Source organism: Lutra lutra, chromosome 9 (genome assembly GCF_902655055.1).
Source record: "Lutra lutra chromosome 9, mLutLut1.2, whole genome shotgun sequence".
NCBI classification, from domain to species: Eukaryota; Metazoa; Chordata; class Mammalia; order Carnivora; family Mustelidae; genus Lutra; species Lutra lutra.
Window position 1 is genome coordinate 142,868,058 of NC_062286.1, and position 20,107 is coordinate 142,888,164.

At 63.8% G+C, this 20,107-nt stretch overlaps 1 protein-coding gene across 1 annotated transcript; it reads left to right on the forward strand.

Moving 5' to 3' along the window:
* Positions 1 to 1,699: 1,699 nt before the first annotated feature.
* Positions 1,700 to 14,388, forward strand: SLCO4A1 (solute carrier organic anion transporter family member 4A1). Its single transcript, XM_047744761.1, is given in 13 exon segments — positions 1,700 to 2,440; positions 2,443 to 3,030; positions 3,524 to 3,603; positions 3,605 to 3,615; positions 4,257 to 4,378; positions 4,736 to 4,847; positions 8,262 to 8,416; positions 9,124 to 9,319; positions 10,278 to 10,443; positions 10,539 to 10,711; positions 10,954 to 11,018; positions 11,390 to 11,538; positions 13,280 to 14,388. Coding segments are annotated over 13 exon segments (2,421 nt in total). The 5' UTR covers positions 1,700 to 2,001; the 3' UTR covers positions 13,445 to 14,388.
* Positions 14,389 to 20,107: the final 5,719 nt, after the last annotated feature.

The window sequence follows — 20,107 nt, forward strand, 5'->3', positions numbered from 1 at the left end:
GGAATTCTTCAGACACGCACGGCCTCGGCACTTGGCCGCAGGTAGCCTCTGGGGACCCGTGTCCGTGGTGAGCGGCCGGCTCCGGACACGGACACCGCGGGCTTGGTCCCGGTTCCTTGACTGCGGTGTCGGGGGGGACGGCCGGTCGCACGCCCACAGGCTCTGAGGGGTCTGTTAAGCTCAGCGGCCACCTCCCCTCAGGCCTGTGGCCTCCTGGAAACCGGGCCACACGGGACAGCTCATGGCGTCCCCAGGGGCTGGTGAGTTTCCCACAGCTGCCGAACAGAGCTCTGTGAACCGGGCGGTTCTCCCAGCGCTGGGGGCCAGAGCCTGAGACCAGAGTGTCAGGGGGGCCGTGCTCCCTCTAGATGCTCCAGCTGGGGTCCTTCCACGTGTCCAGCTCCTGTCCCCCCCACCCCCCGGCTTCCTCGTGGCTGTGTCTGTCCGGTCTCAGCCTCTGTTGTCACGCGACTTCTCTGTGTCTTGTCTACTATGGACACTGGATTAGGACCTGGATTAGGACCCACCCAAACCCAGATGACCTCATTTCAGCCCATTAATCACATCAGCAAAGACATTTCTTCCAAATAAGATCACACTGAGTGTCTGGGTGCACCTGTCTTTTGAGGAGACCACCATTCGACCCCCTCCAGGCCCCTCCAGGGCCCAACAAAGCCTCGCTTTGCTAGGCTGCAGGAAGGAGCCTCTGCTGACAGAACGGGCCAGCAGGAGCCCCTGCCAGCGTCCACCCAACACCCTGGACTGTGCACGGTGGGGGCAGGGCTGGCCTGGTGAACCTGGGTCTGAGGACACTTCGTGGTCCTGAGTCACCACCAACGGGGTCCCTGCCTTGGGCTGCTCCCCAAACCTCAGAGCTCAAGCCTGTGCTGTTTCCGCGGCTCCCGGAGAAAGGCTCCGGACAAAGCCAGGCTTCACACCTGCTGGGAGCCTCTGAGCATGAAGTGGCCCAACGCAAAGGGGGAAGGGTGTGTCAGAGTCCTGGGGCTGCCAGACAAAGGACCACAGACCTGTGGCTGAAACTCCAGGCCTTGACTATCCTAGCTCTGGAATGGGATGCCTGAGGGGGAGGGGTGGCCAGGCAGGAGCCCCTGCTCCAGGCTCTGTCCTTGCTGGTGGACGGCGTTCTCACATGCTGTCCACCTGTGCGAGCACCTGTGCCCAGGCCTCCCCTTTCTCTATGACCTCAGTTGCAGCGAATCAGGGCCCATGCTGATGGGTTTCACCTCTCCAAAGGCACCGTGTCCCCGCACTCTCATGGCTGACAGCTCCAGAGTGTCTCCTCCAGGGGGACACAGCTCAGCCCATAGCCAGAGGTCACTCGGGGGGAAGTACGGTGGGCTTTGCAGAAGACCCCAGCGGAGAGGGCCCAGGAGCCGCCCGCCTACAGTGAAGGTTGGATGTCTTCTCCCACCGCTCGTGCGAGCGCGCTGCTGCTTGGTTTCTGGTGGGAGAACCAGCTGCCTGGGACGTGCGGAGGCAGCCGTGTACCCACGTTGGTGCTGCGCTTTCTGACAGGGCCCCGGGAGCCTCGGGAGGCAGGATTACCCAACCCCAGCCCAGGCAGGGCCCCCGGAACGGGGCTGGGTAGGGAGCGGCAGACAGAGGGAGCACGGGCACCTTTTCTTCCTAACTTGTCCATGTCGCCGCACACATGTCTCGAAGTGACATCTTGAAAACCTGCCATGGCAGCAAGTGCAGCGACCCTCCTGCGGGGCGCGACCCTGCTGCCACCCCTTCCCTCATTGCCCTCCAGACTCTGGACTAAAACGAGTGCTGGAAGTGTTTGAGTTTAATGAGGAACTGAGGCTGACAGCATGGGGGCCCTGTCCACCAGGGCGGTCCCTCCAGAGCATCGAGCACAGCTCATACCCACCGAGCAGAGGTCACAGAAGACTGGGTGGGTCAGGGTGGTCCCGGGGCCCACACGGGCATCGACTGTGGCCTTGTTCAGGTGTGTGGGTCTGGGAGGTGTGGCCCTGGATGCAGGTGGGGCAGAAGGTCAGCCCCATGAGACTGGGGAGTGGGCAGTGGAGCCACCGGCTGCCCCGAGGGACCAGGCACAGTACGGGGCGTGTTCTCTCCGAGATGCTGGTGTGGTCGAGCGTCCACATAAGTTTTCTAACCAGAAGCTCTTCTCGCAGAACAAACCAGCCACTGGACTACCATCAGGAGGCTTCTGTAGCTGCCCCCTGCGCCCCCCAGGTGGAGATGCCTCAGCACTCGATGGGGGACAAGCCTCAGCTGGTCTTCCCAAGCCAACCCTCAGCCGCGGATGGCGGGTGCAGCCACGGACCCCCCAGCGGGCTGGCATCCCTCGGCTCACCCCGGAGCCATGGCGCCCTGGGTCCTGCCATGCGCAGCCCCCTGGACGCCTGCAGCCAGCCACTGTGCCCGCCACAGGCTGAGAAGCACGGCCCCCGGCGCCCCCCGAGATGTGCTACGTGGCGGCCAGGCCACAGAGCGTGGCGTGCGGCTGGGGGGCCTTCGCTCCCAGGTGCCTGCAGGCCTTCAACACGCCCCGCGGCTTCCTGCTCTTCCTGTGTGCAGCGGCCTTCCTGCAGGGCATGACTGTGAATGGCTTCGTCAACACCGTGGTCACCTCCATCGAGCGCCGCTTCGACCTGCACAGCCACCAGAGCGGCCTCATCGCCAGCTGCTACGACGTGGCCGCCTGCCTGTGCCTCACCTTCGTCAGCTACTTCGGGGGCGGTGGACACAAGCCCCGATGGCTGGGCTGGGGCGTGCTGGTCCTGGGCGCCGGCTCGCTGCTGTTCGCGCTGCCGCACTTCACAGCGGGCACCTACGAGGCCGAGGTGGCCGAGGGCATGGGGATGTGCCAGGCCAACCGCAGCGTGGTGTGCCGGGACCACGCCTCGGGCCTGTCCGGATACCGGCTGGTCTTCATGCTGGGCCAGTTCCTGCACGGCGTGGGCGCCACGCCACTCTACACGCTGGGCGTCACCTACCTGGACGAGAACGTCAAGTCCAGCTACTCCCCAGTCTACATCGGTGAGTGCGGCTGCGGGGGCGCACGGGGCAGGCACGTCCTCACTCCTCGCTGGCCACGCGTGGTCACGGGTGAGGCCGCAGGTACGCGCGGGCCTTCCCCCGGGGCCGGGGTCAGCCAGCCCCTTGCTGTCCGCAGGAGCTGGGCCCAAGACTCCCGCTCCTTCCAAGATCCCCACGTTTACATGGAGTGAGGTTTCTGGGTTTCGGCCACGTGCCCACCACGTCCCCGAGTCCCTCCTGCCAGGCCAGGCTTTGCCAAGGACAGGCACTCAGGGACATTCGAGGGAGACCGGCCGGCACCCGGGGCCGGGCCACACCTCATCTGCCGACTCTGGCCTCCTCCTTTTCACTTTGGGCTCTGTCCCTCCAAGCGGCTCAGCGGTGCCGACCCAGGGACATGGGGTCCTGTCACTGCGATGGGGCACTGGCGGCGCTGAGCGGAGCCCCCAGCCCGCACGACGAGGCCCCTCCACAGCTCCCCCTCTCTCCGCAGCCGTCTTCTACACGGCCGCCATCCTCGGCCCAGCCGCCGGCTACCTGATCGGAGGCGCCCTGCTGAATGTTTACACCGAAAATCGGCCGCCGGTGAGTGTCCTGACTCTGCCTGCCCCCCGGGACAGCACGGCGCCATGGGGGCCGAGGGGCCTCCCTGGTCTTTGGCGGACTGGGGGCCTGGGGGCAGGGACGGCGTGGCGGGTCCGCAGCTCCCCAGAGCCAGGCGACACCGGGAGCCGTCTCTCTGAGGCCCAGTGCGGGGTGGCTGTGGACTTCTGAGCTGCCAGGGTGACTCCTCCCCGTGAGGTCTCCCTGACGCCGGCCGGGCACCCCAAATTCAACCCAGTTCTGACAGACTTCCCAGAGTCAGTGCAGAGCCTGTAGGAGACCCCCCGCGGCCGACACCAGCCTCGGTGCCGGGTGCCCGCAGCCTCCGTCCGGCCTGGCTCCACGACCCCGTCCTTGGGCGAGTTGAGCCACTCGAACAGCTCACGGGACTCGGGAAGGCGCCTCACTCACTAGATGACCCGCTTATTAGACAGATTACAGGCCCGGAGCGGCCAGCTGGAGGAGGGCAGGTGGGGGGGGGTGCGGGTTCCAGTCACTCCACACCCCACGGCCACCCACCTGGAGGCTTAGGTTTTCACGGACCCGCGTGCAGAAGGATGGCCGGCGCCAGTGCCCTGAGTGCCTGTGGACGGGACGCTGACCCCACGTGCCTCTCCTCACAGGACGGAGCTGACCACCGAGAACCCACTGTGGGTCGGCGCCTGGTGGGTGGGCTTCCTGGGGGCGGGGGCCGCCGCCTTCCTCACCGCCATCCCCATCCTCGGCTACCCCCGGCAGCTGCCAGGTGGGTGCGCCCCTCTCCTCCTCCTCTGGGCTGGCGGGGAACCCGGGACCGTCTGGGCGGGGCCCCCATCCTGCAGGGCTGGCCTGGCCCGTGCCACTGGCCACGGGCACCACCCCCCCGCGGCTTCTCCATGTCAGAAGCTCCTCTGTTCCCCCTGGTCCTGGGGTGTGTCCTGCTCCTGGCTCTCTCCCACCTCTCTCCTCTCGGCCAGCATGTCAGCGGTCACCATGCTGCAGCCCCGTACCACATCTGTCCCTGCGCCCTTCATCCAGGGGACCTTCCCAGACCTGGGAGTGGGAAGGGGCTTCAAGCCATGCCCTCGATCTCTGACTCCCACTGACCTCTCTGTCCTTCCAGGCTCCCAACGCTACGTGGTCATGAGAGTGTCTGAAACACAGCAGTTGAAGGACAGCGGCCACAAGGCTGCCAGCAATCCTGACTTCGGGAAAACCATCAGAGATCTGCCTCTGTAAGTCCCTTACGGGGTATGGTGTGTGCCTCTCACCTGTGTCCCGTATCCTGAGGACCCTTGGGGAGGTCTGCACCTGCCACATCTTGAGCCCAAGCTAGGAGAGTCCGTGTGAACCGTCCAGGGCCACGTCCTGAAACTCCTGAAACTCTGTCAGCGCACAGATCCTAAAACTCCTGCATGACCCGGGGCACTTCAGGTCTCTGCCCCAAAACGGAGAGACTAGGGAGCAGCAGCCGGAGCCCTCCTCCCAGGGCTGGTCCTGTGGGAGCACCAGCTCCTCCTTCCTCTGTGTTCTCTGACCATTCAGGAAGTGTCACTTGCTGGGCTCCAGGCTCGTGCCCCCCTGTGCCTCAAGGTCGCTGAGGACCCTGGGAGGACGGGATTGGTCCTGGGCTCTGCCCTCACGGCCCTGCACCGGCCCCTGCCCTCCTGTGCTTCTCCCTTCCTCCTTGTGTGTGACCTGGCCCGGCTTTGCGGTCCGCACATACAGTCGGGATGGAAGATCCCTGGCCTGCTCTGGTCTCAGAGAGATGCAGGTCGGCGGCTCCTGGCTGCCCAGCACCCCTCTTCACGGGCCCAGGCATTCTGCAGCAGGCCTCTCCCGCGGGTGGGAAAGGAGCCCCCTGGACGGTGGCCAGCCTGGGTCCTCGGGGTCACTGCGTGCTGCCTGCCCCTCCAGGACTCTGGGGCCTGAGCTCAGGAACAGTCGTGTCTAACCAGCCTCAGGGGGCTGGGGGCTCTTAGTGGCGGGAATGAGTCCCCTTTGCCTGTGTTTGCTATGGTGATGTGAAGGGGTATCAGGATCAAAGGTGGCCTCCAGGGAGGGCCCCACGCTGTCCGCTGTCTGCTGCTTTGCTTCCCTCATGCAGAGGAAACAGGGCTGTCCTGCTACGGGTTGCAGGGGTGGCCCCTGACCCATTTAGGGCTTGGTTCTCCAGCTTCCCACTTCCTGTGAGACCACCATAGCGTTGCCCACTCCTGAGGGCACCCCAGAGCAGGCTGAGCTGGCAGGGCCGCAGGGGCCAGGGTACGAGACCGTCTGTGTGGGGCCAGCCCAGCCAGTCTGCCCACACTGGAGCAGAACCTCCATTCCCTGCACCCGGCGCTGGGGCCCCAGCGGGTCAGCAGCCCCAGGGATGGCGGCCGAGAGGTTTGTGTCCAGGCTTAGCTCCCCAAACCAGCTATTGGTAAGACATCCTGTTAGCTTCACAGGATGAAGAGACGCAGACGTGTGCACGCCACAGGCGGGAGTGGCCTCCTCCTCGAGCCCAGCCGAGTGCCCCAAAGCCTGGGTGGGTCTGAGCAAGGCCCGGGGAGGGGACCAGCCCAACCCAGGGCATCCCCCGCACCTAAGAGCCCAGCAGACGAGGTCCGGGGCCGGGTCAGGTGCAGAACCCAGCAAGCCCCTGTCCCCCGGCACCCACTCTGGGGGCATCTCCTTCCCTTCCTGGACGTGGGACCCAAGTGCCAAACAGAAGAGAATTGTTATCAGTCTTCAAGCCTGAAAATCAATTTTGCTGAGAACCAGGGTGGGGGATGGCGCCGGGGTGTGAGCACCACCCCGTGTGAGATGCCGGGCCCAGGGGAGTGTCTGTCCTTAAGTCCCTCCTGGCCGCTGCTCCAGGCCTCCATGCAAAGGCTAATCATGGCTTCAGGTTCCAACGTCCAGTTTACTGTCGGCCTGCGTCCTAAAAAGAGAGTTTGAGCGCAAAGGTGTTTGCAGCTGCTGTGACAGGTGCACTGAGATGAGAGCGCCCATCTCCCGGCTGGCACGGGAGTGACCAGAGGCACCCCTGGAAGCTGAGTCTCTGGGGCTGGGGCTCCCGAGGACAGCACTGGCACCTGCTCTCTTCAGAGAACAGCTCTGAGCTGCAGGCTTGAGAATTTCAGCCCAGGGCAGCCACTCAGAGCTGCCCCCAGCCGCAGTCGGATGGTGTCCTTTATGGCCACGATCTGCTTTTCCCTCGGTGCAGGAGCGAGACGGCCCAGCCTGCCAGGACTGGGGGCTCCAGAGAGACCTCTGCCCCCAGCCCACCTTGCTCACCAGCCCCGGGGTCAGGGACAACCGTACCCGCAAACACCTTGGGGCCCTAGTCCAGGCACCTGCTGCCCAGTGGCCAGATGGCTGGGGACGGCTCGGGGAGTTGGGACAGGCAGGCGGGAGGGCCCCCCACAGAGGCTGAACGTCTTTACTTCTGGCCCCCACGGCTGGGATTTCCATGTTTTCCGCTCAGAGGAAAGATTCTGTAAGGAGTCTCTCTTGTTCTGTGCCATTCTTTTTTTTTTTTTTTTAAGATTTTATTTATTTATTTGACACGCAGAGATCACAAGTAGGCAGAGAGAGAGAGGAGGAAGCAGACTCCCCGCCGAGCAGGGACCCCCCGATGTGGGCCTCGATCCCAGGACCCCGGGATCATGACCGGAGCCGAAGGCAGAGGCTTTAACCCACTGAGCCCCCCAGGCGCCCCGGTCTGTGCCATTCTTGACATTTCCTCGACAGTGATCAGCACACTCAGGCCCTACTAGGCCTGAACCCCAACAAGATGCAGAACCCCAGTTTAGCTAGAGCAAGTGGACCTCAAAGAAACTTGGTGTCCATCCCAAGGCCAGGCAGTGTGGGGCAGGCCTCGGTGCCCAGCCCGTCCTTCGGCGGGAACATGGGGGTAGAGCAGCAAGAGCTCACACCTGAAACTCACAGAGTTGGCCACAGTGAGACCTGAGGCCAAGTGTCGTCCCCCAGGGCCATGCAGGGGTCCCACTCCCTGTCCACAGCGAGGGAGCGAGGCCAGCTTCCCTGGGGAATCAGTGGGCCGGGTCCGGGGGGGGCAATGCCAAGATCCTCCCTCGGGACCCGACAATACCGCCCCCACCAAGTATGCACCAAGAGGAACAGGGGGACTGGCCATGTCCACCCCGAGCCTCCTTGGAGGGCCCCTCTGTTCCCCCTTCTCCAGGGCTGGTAGTTGGGAAGGGGCCCCACCCTCCGGTGCCCATTCCCTTTCCGTGGGGGCCTGGCGAGTCCTGGACGTGGGACGGCACCTCCCCCAGCCCCCGGCTCCTGGTTCAGGCCATCTGCCAGGGTCGTCACAGCTGCCCCGCAGGTGACTGAAGCATGCACTCAGGGTCTCCCCGCACTGGAGGGGGAGAGCACTGATAAGGCTCTTCCCCAGTTTAGCAGCTCTGTTTCCTAGAGCCCGTTCCTCACCAGCCAAAGCCCAGCCTCACGCCCTCTCTCAGTTTTTCTGGGATGGATGCAGAGTGGCCACAGCTCACAGCCCACTCCACTCCCCTCTCAGACCCAGGGCCTCTCTATACTCAGGTGGATGGGACCACGGCCCCCAGGAACAGTACTTCCACACACCCTGCTCTGGCCCACTTTGACCCTCTGTCTCTTCTCTCTTCCCCATCCAGCTCCATCTGGCTCCTCCTGAAAAACCCTGCATTCGTCCTGCTGTGTCTGGCTGGGGCCACCGAGGCTACGCTCGTCGCCGGCATGTCCACCTTTGGCCCCAAGTTCCTGGAGTCCCAGCTTAGCCTGAGTGCCTCAGAAGCCGCCACCTTGTTTGGTGAGAACACTTGTGGCATCTTGGAGGGTCCTCTGCCTTTTCGTGAGTTCTCAGATGGGTGAGGGGTCTTTGGAGTATCTTTGGGAAGTCCAGCTCTAGCGTGAGGGCTCTTGGGGCCTGTGGTCCTGCAGGGAACGCCCCGGGAGCAGGAGTGGGCCGGTCAGCGGTGTTGTCACGTGGACCTAATGGTCCTTCCCGAGAGGTGGGAGTGCCGACTGCAACGTGCCGGCCAGTTCTCTCGGCAGACCCTCCTGGAGGGGATCTGCTCTAGTTGCGGGGGGCAGCTTGTCTGTGCTCCCCACAGAGCCTGAGCCTTCATCGTCCCTGTCTCACTGCAGAAAGGGTTTAGGCAGTGGTGCCCCCTGAAGAGCTGGACGCTCGGGCTTGGCCATGCCCGTGAGCCTGGGTGGGCCAGGAAACACGCTGTCCTGGGGGCCGCCCCATCAGGCGGGCAGGGGCCATTGGGCTCTCCTCCTCCCAGACCTGCCCTGCCCCTGCGTCCTTCCACCTCCAGGTGGCCGGGTGTCCTTCCTGGGGGTCCCAGGACCAAAGCTCCCCCAATGGCCCCCATCCAGAGGCTGCTGCATGGACAGACGGACAGCTCTGGGCCTCTGTCTCCCCGCCCGTAGCCTGGGGACAAGAAGAGCCAGTGGTTGCCGGCCCCGTCCTGCACCCCCAGGACCACACTGAGCCCCCCTCTCTGGCAGGGTACCTGGTGGTGCCAGCAGGCGGCGGTGGGACGTTTCTGGGCGGCTTCCTTGTGAACAAGTGCAGGCTCCGCGGTGCGGGCGTCGTCAAGCTGTGTGCGCTCTGCACCCTGACCAGCCTGCTGGCCACCTTCGTGTTCTTCGTCCAGTGCCCCAGCGTGCCCATGGCGGGGGTGACGGCCAACTACAACGGCAGGTCAGGGCCGGGCGGCACTGGGGGTTGGGGGGGCCTGTTGGGGGCACCAGTGGCCATGAGGGATGGGGAAGGTGGGGTTGGCAGTTGGTCACTATTTGGAGAGGGTCACAGCAGCAAGACATCGGCTCATGGTCACTCAGAGACAGCCCAGCGTCAGCCCTTAAGAAGCCCTGAGCCCAGTATTCTGGTCTGGAAAGTGAGACCGTGATTGCCCAGCTCCCCTCCACGTGTGCACACAGAAAGTGGCCCAGGGTCGGCTCTCACGTGTCCCCGTCATAGGGATGTGAGAGCAACAGAGCAAGAGCAGAGCAAGAGCAGGTGTGGACGGCCTGCCGTGGGCTGGGCGGGCCCTCCCGGGGTTTCCTGCAGAGTGGACAGGTCGCGCAGAGCGCAAGCGTGCCGTGGTGGGCCGGTCCTCTCACGGGGCTGGTGGAGAGGGACCGGCTCCACCGCGGTGGCCCCCCACGAGGGCTCTGCCACCAGGGGCGGGAGCTGGGCCTGCGGCTGGTGGCAGGTTACAGTGCCCGAGGGCAAGCAGGAAGGACCAGACGGCCGGATGGTGTTTCCTATTTGAGTGGAAAAGAGGAAAACGTGTGTGTCCGTGATCGCTGCTGTGCGTGCACACCCCTATCTGTGCAAACATGCGGCTGCGGCCTGGGGGGCTGGCGCCACAGCGGAGGGCTTTGGCCTGGGTTCTCTCACGGTGTTTGTGTTCCGAGCCCCGGGCACACGCTGTCTCTGCTGCGACCGAGTCAGGGACGCGCACGCGGCCGGGGACTCGTAGCAGAACGGGGCGTGGCGCGTGTGGCGTGAGCGTTCCCAGCGATGCCGCGTGTGGGAAGCGCCTTCCTGGGCTGGAGCCCATGTGGCTGCCGGCCGAGTCCTGAGGCGGGACCCCCCCCCCGCCCGCCTCCAGTGCCAGCCCCCATCCCACGGCCGTCTTGTCTCCCGCCTGCAGCCCCCTGCCCGAAGGCCGCCTGGAGCTGACAGCCGCCTGCAACGCCCCGTGCGCCTGTCGCCCGGAGCACTACAGCCCCGTGTGCGGCTCCAACGGCCTCACCTACTACTCCGCCTGCCACGCGGGCTGCCCTGGAGAGGCGGCGCCCGGCGCGGACGGCCGGAAGGTGAGTCCGGCTGCTGCCCGCGAGCGAGGGCGCCGCGCTCCGGGAGGGCCCCTGCCCCTCCGTCCGGTAACCCACGCTATTGCTGCGTTCCCCAGGCCTACCGAGACTGTAGCTGCGTCCCTCAGGAGTTTTCCTCTGGTTCTGGCCATGCTACTGCAGGGAAATGCACTTCAACTTGTCAAAGAAAGCCCCTCCTTCTGGTTTTCATATTCGTTGTAATTATCTTTACATTCCTCAGCAGCATTCCTGCACTGACGGCAACCCTACGGTAAGCCCCGGGCCTGGGTTTCTCTCTGGTCCAGAACCTTCCCTTGCAGCACGATCTGCAGATCCCGCAGGGTACGTGCGGGGCCCCCCCACGAGCGCGAGCTGCCTCTGTGCCGGGCTTCCCACCCCGGGAGGCAGTGACGCAGCCGGGGGCTGGGCCAGGACCTGGCTGCAGGCGTGGGGGTGTGACATGGTACACCGCCACCCTCCGCTGAGTGCTGATGCTGCTGTCTTCCGTTTCAGGTGTGTCTGTGACCGGCAGAGATCCTTTGCACTGGGAATCCAGTGGATTGTGGTTAGAACTCTAGGTACTGTGCACTGCGTTGTGGAGTGGTACAGTTGCACAGTGTGTTCACTGCACAAGGGCACCCACCATGTGTCTCCTCACCTGGCTGGTGTGCATCCCAGGTGGCCTTTGCCCAGTGAGCGAAGCACGCCATTCCCTAACAGTCCACTAGAGGGACCCATGGTCATTGATTTGCCCAGAGGGTGGCTTCTCCTTAGCACACAGGACATCAGAGGTCCCCCCAGAAGGGAGCTTTGAAGCCCACTTTGCACCCCTGAGATCACTGAAGACCGAGGCCCCCTTTCTGAGAACCCACACAGTCGGGATCTCGGTGTGGCCCGCCTGCCCTGCCTGCCCGGCACATGCCCGGGACTGACGGGCCTCTCTTTGCAGGGGGCATCCCAGGGCCCATCGCCTTCGGCTGGGTGATTGACAAGGCGTGCCTGCTCTGGCAGGACCAGTGTGGGCAGCAAGGCTCCTGCTTCGTGTACCAGAACTCGGCCATGAGCCGCTACATGCTCATCACTGGGCTGGTGTACAAGGTGAGAGAGGCTGCAGCTGGCCCGCGCGGCCCTGAGGGAGCTCCAGAGTCCGCTCCAGGAGGCCGAGTGTCTTCTCCAGCTAGCTCAGGGGTCCAGGCGCCCCACGGGGGCCTTCCCGCAGCTCAGACCCCCTGCTCGACCTTGCCGGGCTTGTGTCCAGGAGCAGGGTCCTTTCCAAGTTAGAGCAGTCGTGGTCGGGGCCACCAAGCCCCACTGCTGGGGATACTCCCCGGCCCCACTGTCCGGCCTTCACCCCACAGCTTGGCAGGCAGCCCTGGGGCTCTGGTCAGCTGCGGCTCTGCAAAAATGAAAGCTCGTTTTGTGAGCACATTCTGGCAGGCATTCTGTTCCCGGCTCGGCAGGGGACGGCCTGCTGGGTCCGTCCAGGATTGGCTCCCTCTTCGTTTAGCCTTCCTGGGCCTTAGGCTGCTGTCCCTCTCCTCAGCTCGACCCCGTTAGGAGAAACTCCTGCTGGGACCCTTGGCTCACGATGCCTGGGGACAAGTGTATTATTAATAGTTTGAATTTTGCCCGATTGGAGGAAAAGGCCCAAAACCTTCAAACTAATGGGAAATGCTCAGGCCAGTCCGTAAGGGCATTTTAATTTCCTTCTGTGGGGGTAGGGGTGCTCCAGGGTGCTCTTGCCTCGAGCTTTTCTCCAAGGGCCTCGAGGATGCTGGAGGCTCCTCGGGCCCCTGGGTTGATGTTGCCGGGTGTGAGCAGGGTTTGTGCAGCTCTGGAGGTCAGCACTGGTCAGCTGTGAAGTCACACCCGGTTCAGGGGGCTGCTCCTTGCTTCTGTGCCCTGTGGTCCCTCTGCCCAGAGCAGCGGGCCAGACCTGGGACGTCCATCCACCCAGACAACCACGCCTGGGCATCGGCACAAGGGCTGGGAGCGCTCGGAACATCTGGGGTAGTTTCAGCCGGAGGAGCAGACAGGTTCATGCGTCCCAGCCGGTCACCTTCCCAAAGTGGAAGCAGCTTCAAGCCTGTCAGGCTGAGTGACACTCCAGCAAGCAGCATGGGCATTCCCACTGAAACCCAGCATTTACACGTTAAAACGCACGCGTGTACCCGGGGGCCAGCTTGCGCACCCAGTGCCCTCCGCGTGGGAGCCCTGCGGGGCCGTGAGCTCCGTGCGCCTGGGGCCTGGTAAAGCAGCCTCGGCAACGCTGAGCGAGGGCCACAAACCGGGGGCTGAAAACTGCAAATATTTACTGTTTCCTTGGCTCTAGAGGTCAGAGGCCCCACACCCACGGGGGCGGGGTCGGTTCCCTCAGCGAGCTCTGCTGGAGCGGCGGCGGCGGGGGCCGGTGGAGGTGGGGGAGTGACCTGGGCTGCGTCTTCTCTGCCCCCCCCCGGGTCACGTGGCCTTCTCCTTGTGTGTCTCCTTGTTCCTATAAGGGCACCTGGCATGCCAGGTGGACACACCCCAAACCCAGAGTGATTTCATCTCAAGATCCTTAACTGAAGGGACATCTGCGAAGACCTATTTCCAGCGGCAGGTTCTGAGGATCGGGGCTGGGGCGTCTCTGCTGGGGCACCGTTCAGCCCATGAAGCCCTCCACCTTCTCTGGGTCCTGCTTTTAGTCAAATGGTGTTTTCGTTCCCTCACGATGAGCATTGGGGTCCTCACAAGGGTTCTGCAGGGAAGCAGGGTGCTCTCATCAGACGGGGTCCCCGGGGCTAGGGCGGGGTGGGCCGCTCTGGTGCCGTCCAGCGAGCTCCTCCTCTCCCCGCAGGTGCTGGGTTTCCTGTTCTTCACCACTGCCTGCCTCTTGTACAAGTCCCCCTCGGAGTCTCCCGATGGCCTGGCAGCTTCTCTGCCCAGCCCGTCCTCGGCCTCGGACAGCCCCATGGACCTCCAGGGTGCCCTCTCGGCCCCGCGGCTGCAGAGCAACGTCTGACGGCCCACCTCTCCACCCACGGGCACTTCCCAAGAATGCTGTCGGATTTCTCCCCAGACGGGCTGGCCCCTCACCGGTTGGTCCCCTTCCGTTCTGAGGACCCCCCAGAAACCTCCCATTGGATTCCAAGGGTCCTGAGCTGGTGGCGGACGTTTGTGAGTCACAGACACCAGGGAGAGAGCAAGCAGGGCACATGGAGAATGGCACACCTCCGGCCCGGACCCAGGGGACCAGGGTGATGGTCCCTCCAGCTCAGGAAGGACAAGGCCCAGCAGCTATTCCCTTCCCACTTCCCGCCCCGTGAAGGACACAGCCACATGCCACTGAATTTCCCCGGACACGTCAGAACCATCTATGCAATCTTACCTGAGCTGTTCCTTCTAGAAGATGCAAAGCGGCCTGCAGGCCTGGGCGTGGCTCCCGGAGGTCACCGTCCTGTCCCGGAGCCCGGGGAGCACCCCCCCAACCCCACCTTCCCCGCGCACACGGGCCTTATGTGTGGCTCCATCGAAAGCACTGGATGAAGGAACGCTCTGGCCCCGCCGCGGGGCTGACCGCCGGCCGCGCTTCCCAGCGGCTTCTGTCCACGACGCCCTGCCAGCCCGCCGGGCCTAACGTCCCGGTTCCTCCTGAGAATGGGGTACAGGTGTGAGGCCATCCGCAGGGGCGCGGGCCCGTGGGAGCCGCCTTCTCGGGGTGTCCAGCCTGCTCCCCTCCTGTCCTCAGAGCGGCAGCGGGATGGGAGCTTGGTGCATAAGCAGACGTTTACGGACCCGTGTTTGGCATCAGCCCATGTGCAGGGTTTGTTTCTGACCCCAGTGGCGCACTCAGCAGGCTCATGGGAACGCGGCCGCAGGTCACATGGGACTTCGCGGAGTGTCTGTTGGCGGGTGTCCTCAGTTAAAATGATGTGTGTATAAATATATTTTAATATTTAAAACCTATCTCTCAGTCCAATATGTTTTGTTTCCATGAATTTGCAGAGTTCGGTGGTTTTATATGTGTTTCCTGTGGGTTTCTGTGAGTCGGACTCTCCAGGTCCGAGGGAGGCTGGCCCCAAATGAGCGCTTCCGGGTCCCGAGCTCGCCTGGGTGGGCATCTCCCCTCCCTCACCATGACCCCAGAGTCCCCTCCCTCCAGAGTGCAGCCCCCGGTGGGTGGGCCTGAGTCCTCAAACCAGGGCCCCATTTTCTGCCACTTTCCGGAGCAGCCCAGAGCGCCAGGACTCAGACCAGGACGGCCGGACACAGCGGTTAGTGCAGGAGAAATGTGTGCGTTTCTGTGTGAGAGGCGGGGAGACCCAACGCCCCCCCGGGTCACTTTCTCCCTGAGTGTCCAAATCTGAGGGAGCCGTGACCACGTGGGGCGATGGCCTGTCCACGTCGTCTCCTAGAGAGCCGGCACGTGGCCACCACGTGATCAGCAGACACACCCTGGAAGAAGCCATGGCGGATGCCGGCAAGCGGTCTGGGCTCCGGCGTTCCGGCTGGAGGTTCGGAGCAGCCCCTGGCCCGGAGTCCCCACGGTGCCAATGGCAGGGGCCCCGTCACCCCGAGGCATTAGGGCACCCAGGGCAGGGGCCCCTTGAATCTCATCCAAGAGGCATGGCAGGGCACCTCTGCCCCCGTGTCTTCTGGGGATGGTCTGTGACGCCCGGAGGACCAAGGCCTCGGGGACCCTGGGACGTGCCCTGCCTTCCCCTGGTTGAGTTCAGGCACCTCTGGCTATGACTCCTGACCCCAACGCCAGCCCCTCCCAGGAGGGTGCCAGGAACCCAGAGAGTCCACAACGATGGCTGGTGGGTCCCAGGGCGGGATGAGCATGGAGGTGTCCTGGGCTCCAAGCCTGCAGACGGGGCCCTCTCTTCCTTCCACACCCCACATTTCTGCGAATGTGAGCCGGATGCCAGTCCTCCTTCGGGTCCTTCCCGGGCCACTTCCATCAGCCAGGAGCAAGGGGGCCTGAGTTGAAGGAGCCAGAGGCTCCCTGGCCTTCGGGACCACACTTGAGAGTTGAGCACCTGCTACATGCCAGGCCCTGTGCTGAGCAGCAGGGAACGGGGGGCGCTGCCCAGAGAGATCCCGGCAGCAAACCCAGGCTGGTGGAAGGGCCGCAGGGGGCAGGGACGGACAGCTCAGCCAGGGTGTTACGATTTCCCGCTGGGTAGTGCCCCCATGCCCTCTCCTGGCAGGGCGGGCCCTCAGACCCCCTTCATGGGGAGGGACGCCAGGCACCTGATAGGAAGTGATGCTTCTGGAGTCCCTCCGTCCTGTCCCTGCCTGTGGACTGGGCACTTCCTTCAACTCATACAAACAGCTTTATTGGAATATGAATCACACCCCATGTAACTGACCCATTTCAAAGGAAACTCAGTGGTTTTCGTCTCTTCACAGAGTCGTACGACCACCCTGCGGGCAGCTAGAACGTTTTCATCATGGCAACAAGAACGCCCCCCCTTAGCCGCCACCCCCAGCTCCCCACCCCGCTCTCCGTGGCAACCATGAATCCGCGTTCCTCTCTAGCTGTCTGTTCGGGCGTTCACTACGGGGGACCACACATGACCTGGTCCTTCCGTGTCTGCCGCGGCCATAGGGCGCCACCACACGGGAGTCTGTGTCCTGTCCAGGGTGGAAAGCTGGTCTGCTACATGGATGAACCTCCCCATGTTGGTCATATTGTTTAAAGGAGAAACAGAGGTCCCTGGCCCCTCCCAGCCATTTCCAGGCTGAAACACAACATCTTGATCACTTCGGTGTTGGAATTAGGATGCCGTCCTCCTGAAGGACTGACCACAGCCATGATGTAGCATTCTGAGGACCCGTCGCCGGGATGGGCCTTACCACTGCATCCATGCCAGTCCACATCTGCTGCACCACCGGCCATGAGGTCCCCAGGATGGGGTCTGCCAAGCTCACCTAAGTGACCACTGGGCCAGGCTGGCCAGGGAAGGGTGTCCGGGGGCACAGAGCATCTAGGAGTCAAAGTGCAAGGGCAAGTTTGGGGGGCGGGCAGAAGCTTCCTGGGACGTGATGTCTGCACGCATTTCACAGGGGAAGGAGGGAGCAGGGTGCCCGGGACCAAACAGTAGCCAGGGCTGGTGGCAAGGCCGGCCATGTGGTGCTGGAGACCCCGACATTGATCAGGCAGGAGGCAAGATGGCGAGGAGAGGCCAAGGGGACAGGAGTCCCAGGTCAGCACCAGGATGGGGTCCCACTGCCAGCAAGGCACAGCACCTTCTGTCGGGGAGGAGCACATATCAGACGGGGGAGCCCCAAAGGGCCCAGCCCTGCCAGGACCAGACCCCAAGGCCCGCCCCTTCCCACCCCGTGTTCCCGCAGCCCAACTGAGGGTTGACTCCACAGGCTCCATCCCACTGTGGGAGCCACGTCCCCTGGCCCCACTGCAGAAGGTGGGGAAAGCTGGCCACATCCCTGCTGGGGGTTACACCAGCCCCTGCAGAGCCGTGTAGTGTCAAAGCTCCCAGTGGACGGTCCCATGCAGGAGGGATGAGCCCGGGACCCAGGCCTGGAGTGCAGCTGGGAGAAGCCGCTTGCATGCGGCTGCGGGGAGTGAGGGCTGGGGCGAGAGTCAGAGGACGGGGGACACTGGGGGAACATGGCTCCTGGCTCTCTGGGCCGGACGCTCGCACACAGGGCTCACAATCACGTGTCCCCATCTGCAGGCGGTTGGAATTGTCCGTTTTATGGAAGGGGAGCCTGAGGGTCTGAGAAGGCTTGTGATGTTCCCAGAGGCCCCATAGCGATACAGTGGCCAAGGCAGGTGTCGTGGATGGCTGTGTCCCCCACATTCTGATGCTGAAGGCTCGGCCCCAGTGGAATGGTTTCAGAGGTGAGCCCCACAAGGGGCATCGGCCCTCTCTCCCCACGATGGGAGGACCCAGCAGGAGGGTGGCCTTCTGTAAATCAGGAGAAGAATCCTCCCAGGCTCCGGCCACAAGGTCCCACCCACCACCCTGCAGGGAGGATAGAGGCAGGGAGGGTTGGGCACAAATATCAGATATCCGTTCCTGAAATGGCACAAAGGAAGGGGCTAAAAGAAGCACAGGAAAGGTAGAAACCCGCCAGTGTCCTTCCACGTGGGACCGTTGAAGACATCACGACGGAAATCCCTACAGCAAAAACTTACAAAGTAACTCTGTGAATGGACAGGGACGCCAGCCATGGACACATGATGGGTGAGGACGGCAGGTCAGGGCATACAGGGTAGAGGCCTGATGGGAACGGGGCAGGGGGGAAGCTGCCCTCGGCCCCCAGAGTGGGTCTTGGGCAGGGGGGAGGCTGCCTGTAGCCGGGGAGGGAAGTGGACAGGGCTCCTGGGTCCCAAGCACCATGCCCACCCAGCTTTCCCTGATTCCGGGAGTCCATTCTGGGGTTGGCAGGAAGCTACAGGAGTTGGTGGGCCTCTGGGGCCTCTGCTGAGATCTGGGCCATCACCCCACTGAGTGGCCTGTACGTTTATGTGCATATGTGCGCTCACAGGTCCATGTGCACGGATGAGCGTGCACACGTGTGCACGTACACACACTCACTTCTAAAGTGCTCTCCCCATGGAGGGTGGTTCAAACCTGATCTTGGTTCTGGCACTTACACGTGTGTGACCTTGAACACGTGATACTGAGCCCTGCCTCAGTGTTCCCATCAGCAAACAGGGCCCATACGGGGACCGGCCTCCCCAGGGCGAGGAAGAATGGGTCCGTCTGGGCAGAGCTCTGAGGAGGCTCCGCCACCGATTCCTGGTTGCTCCAGGGCCCCAGGCAGCTCCTTCCGGTCGGGTCAGAGGCTAGTGGCCCCCGTGGCCCGGCTGTGCTGGTGCACGGGACCCGGGGCTTCACGCACACTGTGCTGCCCCTGGGGGGCCCCTGGGGCACGGACGCGAGGTGTGGACAGCAATTACTCTGGGCCCTCGTTTACACTCGGGTCTATTCTAATTGGCAGCAATCAGAAACGCGCGAGTGCTGGCCGTGGACACCGGTCGCGGGCGGAATCCATGGCCCCCACAGCTGGCTCCTGTGGGTAATCGCGTTCTGCTGTGTTTAATTCCTGGCTGGATGGTTTACTGCTCGTTGTGCGGGGCCCACAGGGGCCATGGAGTAACCGCCCTCCCGACCGGAGGGAAGCCAGCTCGGGAGGCTTCAGGGGTGGCGGGAACGGCTGTGACGGCAATGAGGACGACGAAGACAGAAAGCGAAGGCGCTAGGACATCGGCTCCATAGTAACTACAACTGGGTCTTTCAGCCTGGGACGGTGCCCTCTGAGCCCCAGCACGCCCTCGAGCCTGGGCTGGCCACGTGGCCTGGGTTCACAGGGACAGGCCTGGGGCAGACCCAGTGCATTCAGAGACGTGCAGTTCTGGGGTGTCACTTACCCTTTCCGTGGCCTCGGTCTCCCCACCCATGAAATGGGAGTGATGCCACTGTAAGGGCTCCTCAGGGTTTACGAAGACAAGGGTCCCCAGGTCAGCGCTAAATGCCGTGGGCGTGCTCATCGGATGCCTGAAGCAGCCCTCGCCCTTGCTCCGCGGGTGGGAATCGGAGGCCCTGACAGCCGGAGAGCCAGCCCGCACCAGCCGGGGTCCCAGAGACTGACGCAAGGGGAACGTGTGCGTCTGTGCGGACGTCCTGTCGCCGGGGCCAGGAGCCCCCCATCTGCTGGCTGCAAGCCTGGGCCCGGGAAGCTGGTGAAGGAGTTCCCACGGAGTGCCACAGCCCCAGCCCCCAACCGAGGGCAGAACAGACACCCTCCTCCACTTTCGTTCTACTCACGCCTGCAGGGGATTGGCGAGACCCCACACTGAGGGGCCAACTTCTTCCTGAGTCCCCGGGAATGCCCAGAAAAATGTGTCATCCGGGCTCCCAGCACCGCCAGGTTGACAGGTGACGTGAAAAGTTGCACAAGCCTGCCAGGCTGTGCCGTTTCTTCCTTGAACCCCACAGCCCCCAGAGCACCCGTCCGCGGAGCCGGCTTGCAGCCCCACACATGCACCAGCAGGGGGGACCCGCACTGAAAGGCAGAGCCCGTGGCGAGTTCAGAGTCTCTGGGAAGGGCCCAGTCCTCATGGTTCTGACCAGGGTGAGCGCTGCCCTCGCTGACACTGCCTCCGACCTCCTGAGCCCCTCCCAGGAGTCACTGCTTTGCTGGAGGGCCGGACCGTCAGGCCATCACTACCCCTGGAAGGAACGAGTCAGGAGCCCAGTGGGCCCCAGCCTGTCCTCCGCGCAGACACGGGTTTGTGCTTCTGCTAACGCTGGACTTTACAGCAGACACAACCCTGAGGACCGCCCCGTGCGCTGACTTCCCGCCTCCCCAGGGAGACAGCGCGGCAGGGGCTCGAGCCCCGGACCCAGCAGCCCCTCCAAGGCTAGTGGGTGGTCCAGCCGGGGCTCCCAGGTTGGGGCAGAGGGGGCCCCTCTCCCATCCTAGCAGCATGGATGGGTTGGGTGGCAGAGTCATCGCAGGGGTGGGTGGGGCAGAAGGGGTCCGATGAGGTCGGACCTGCTCCCCAGAGACGGCCCCGCAGGGGCAGCTTCCCGCACAGTCCCTTTCTGCCCTCTGCGGTGGCCTCACGCTGGCGGCATCTTCTAGTTGGGTCTCAAGGAGGCAGAGAAGGAAGTCAGGAGGCCACGAGGCCCCGTGCGTGCCTCGG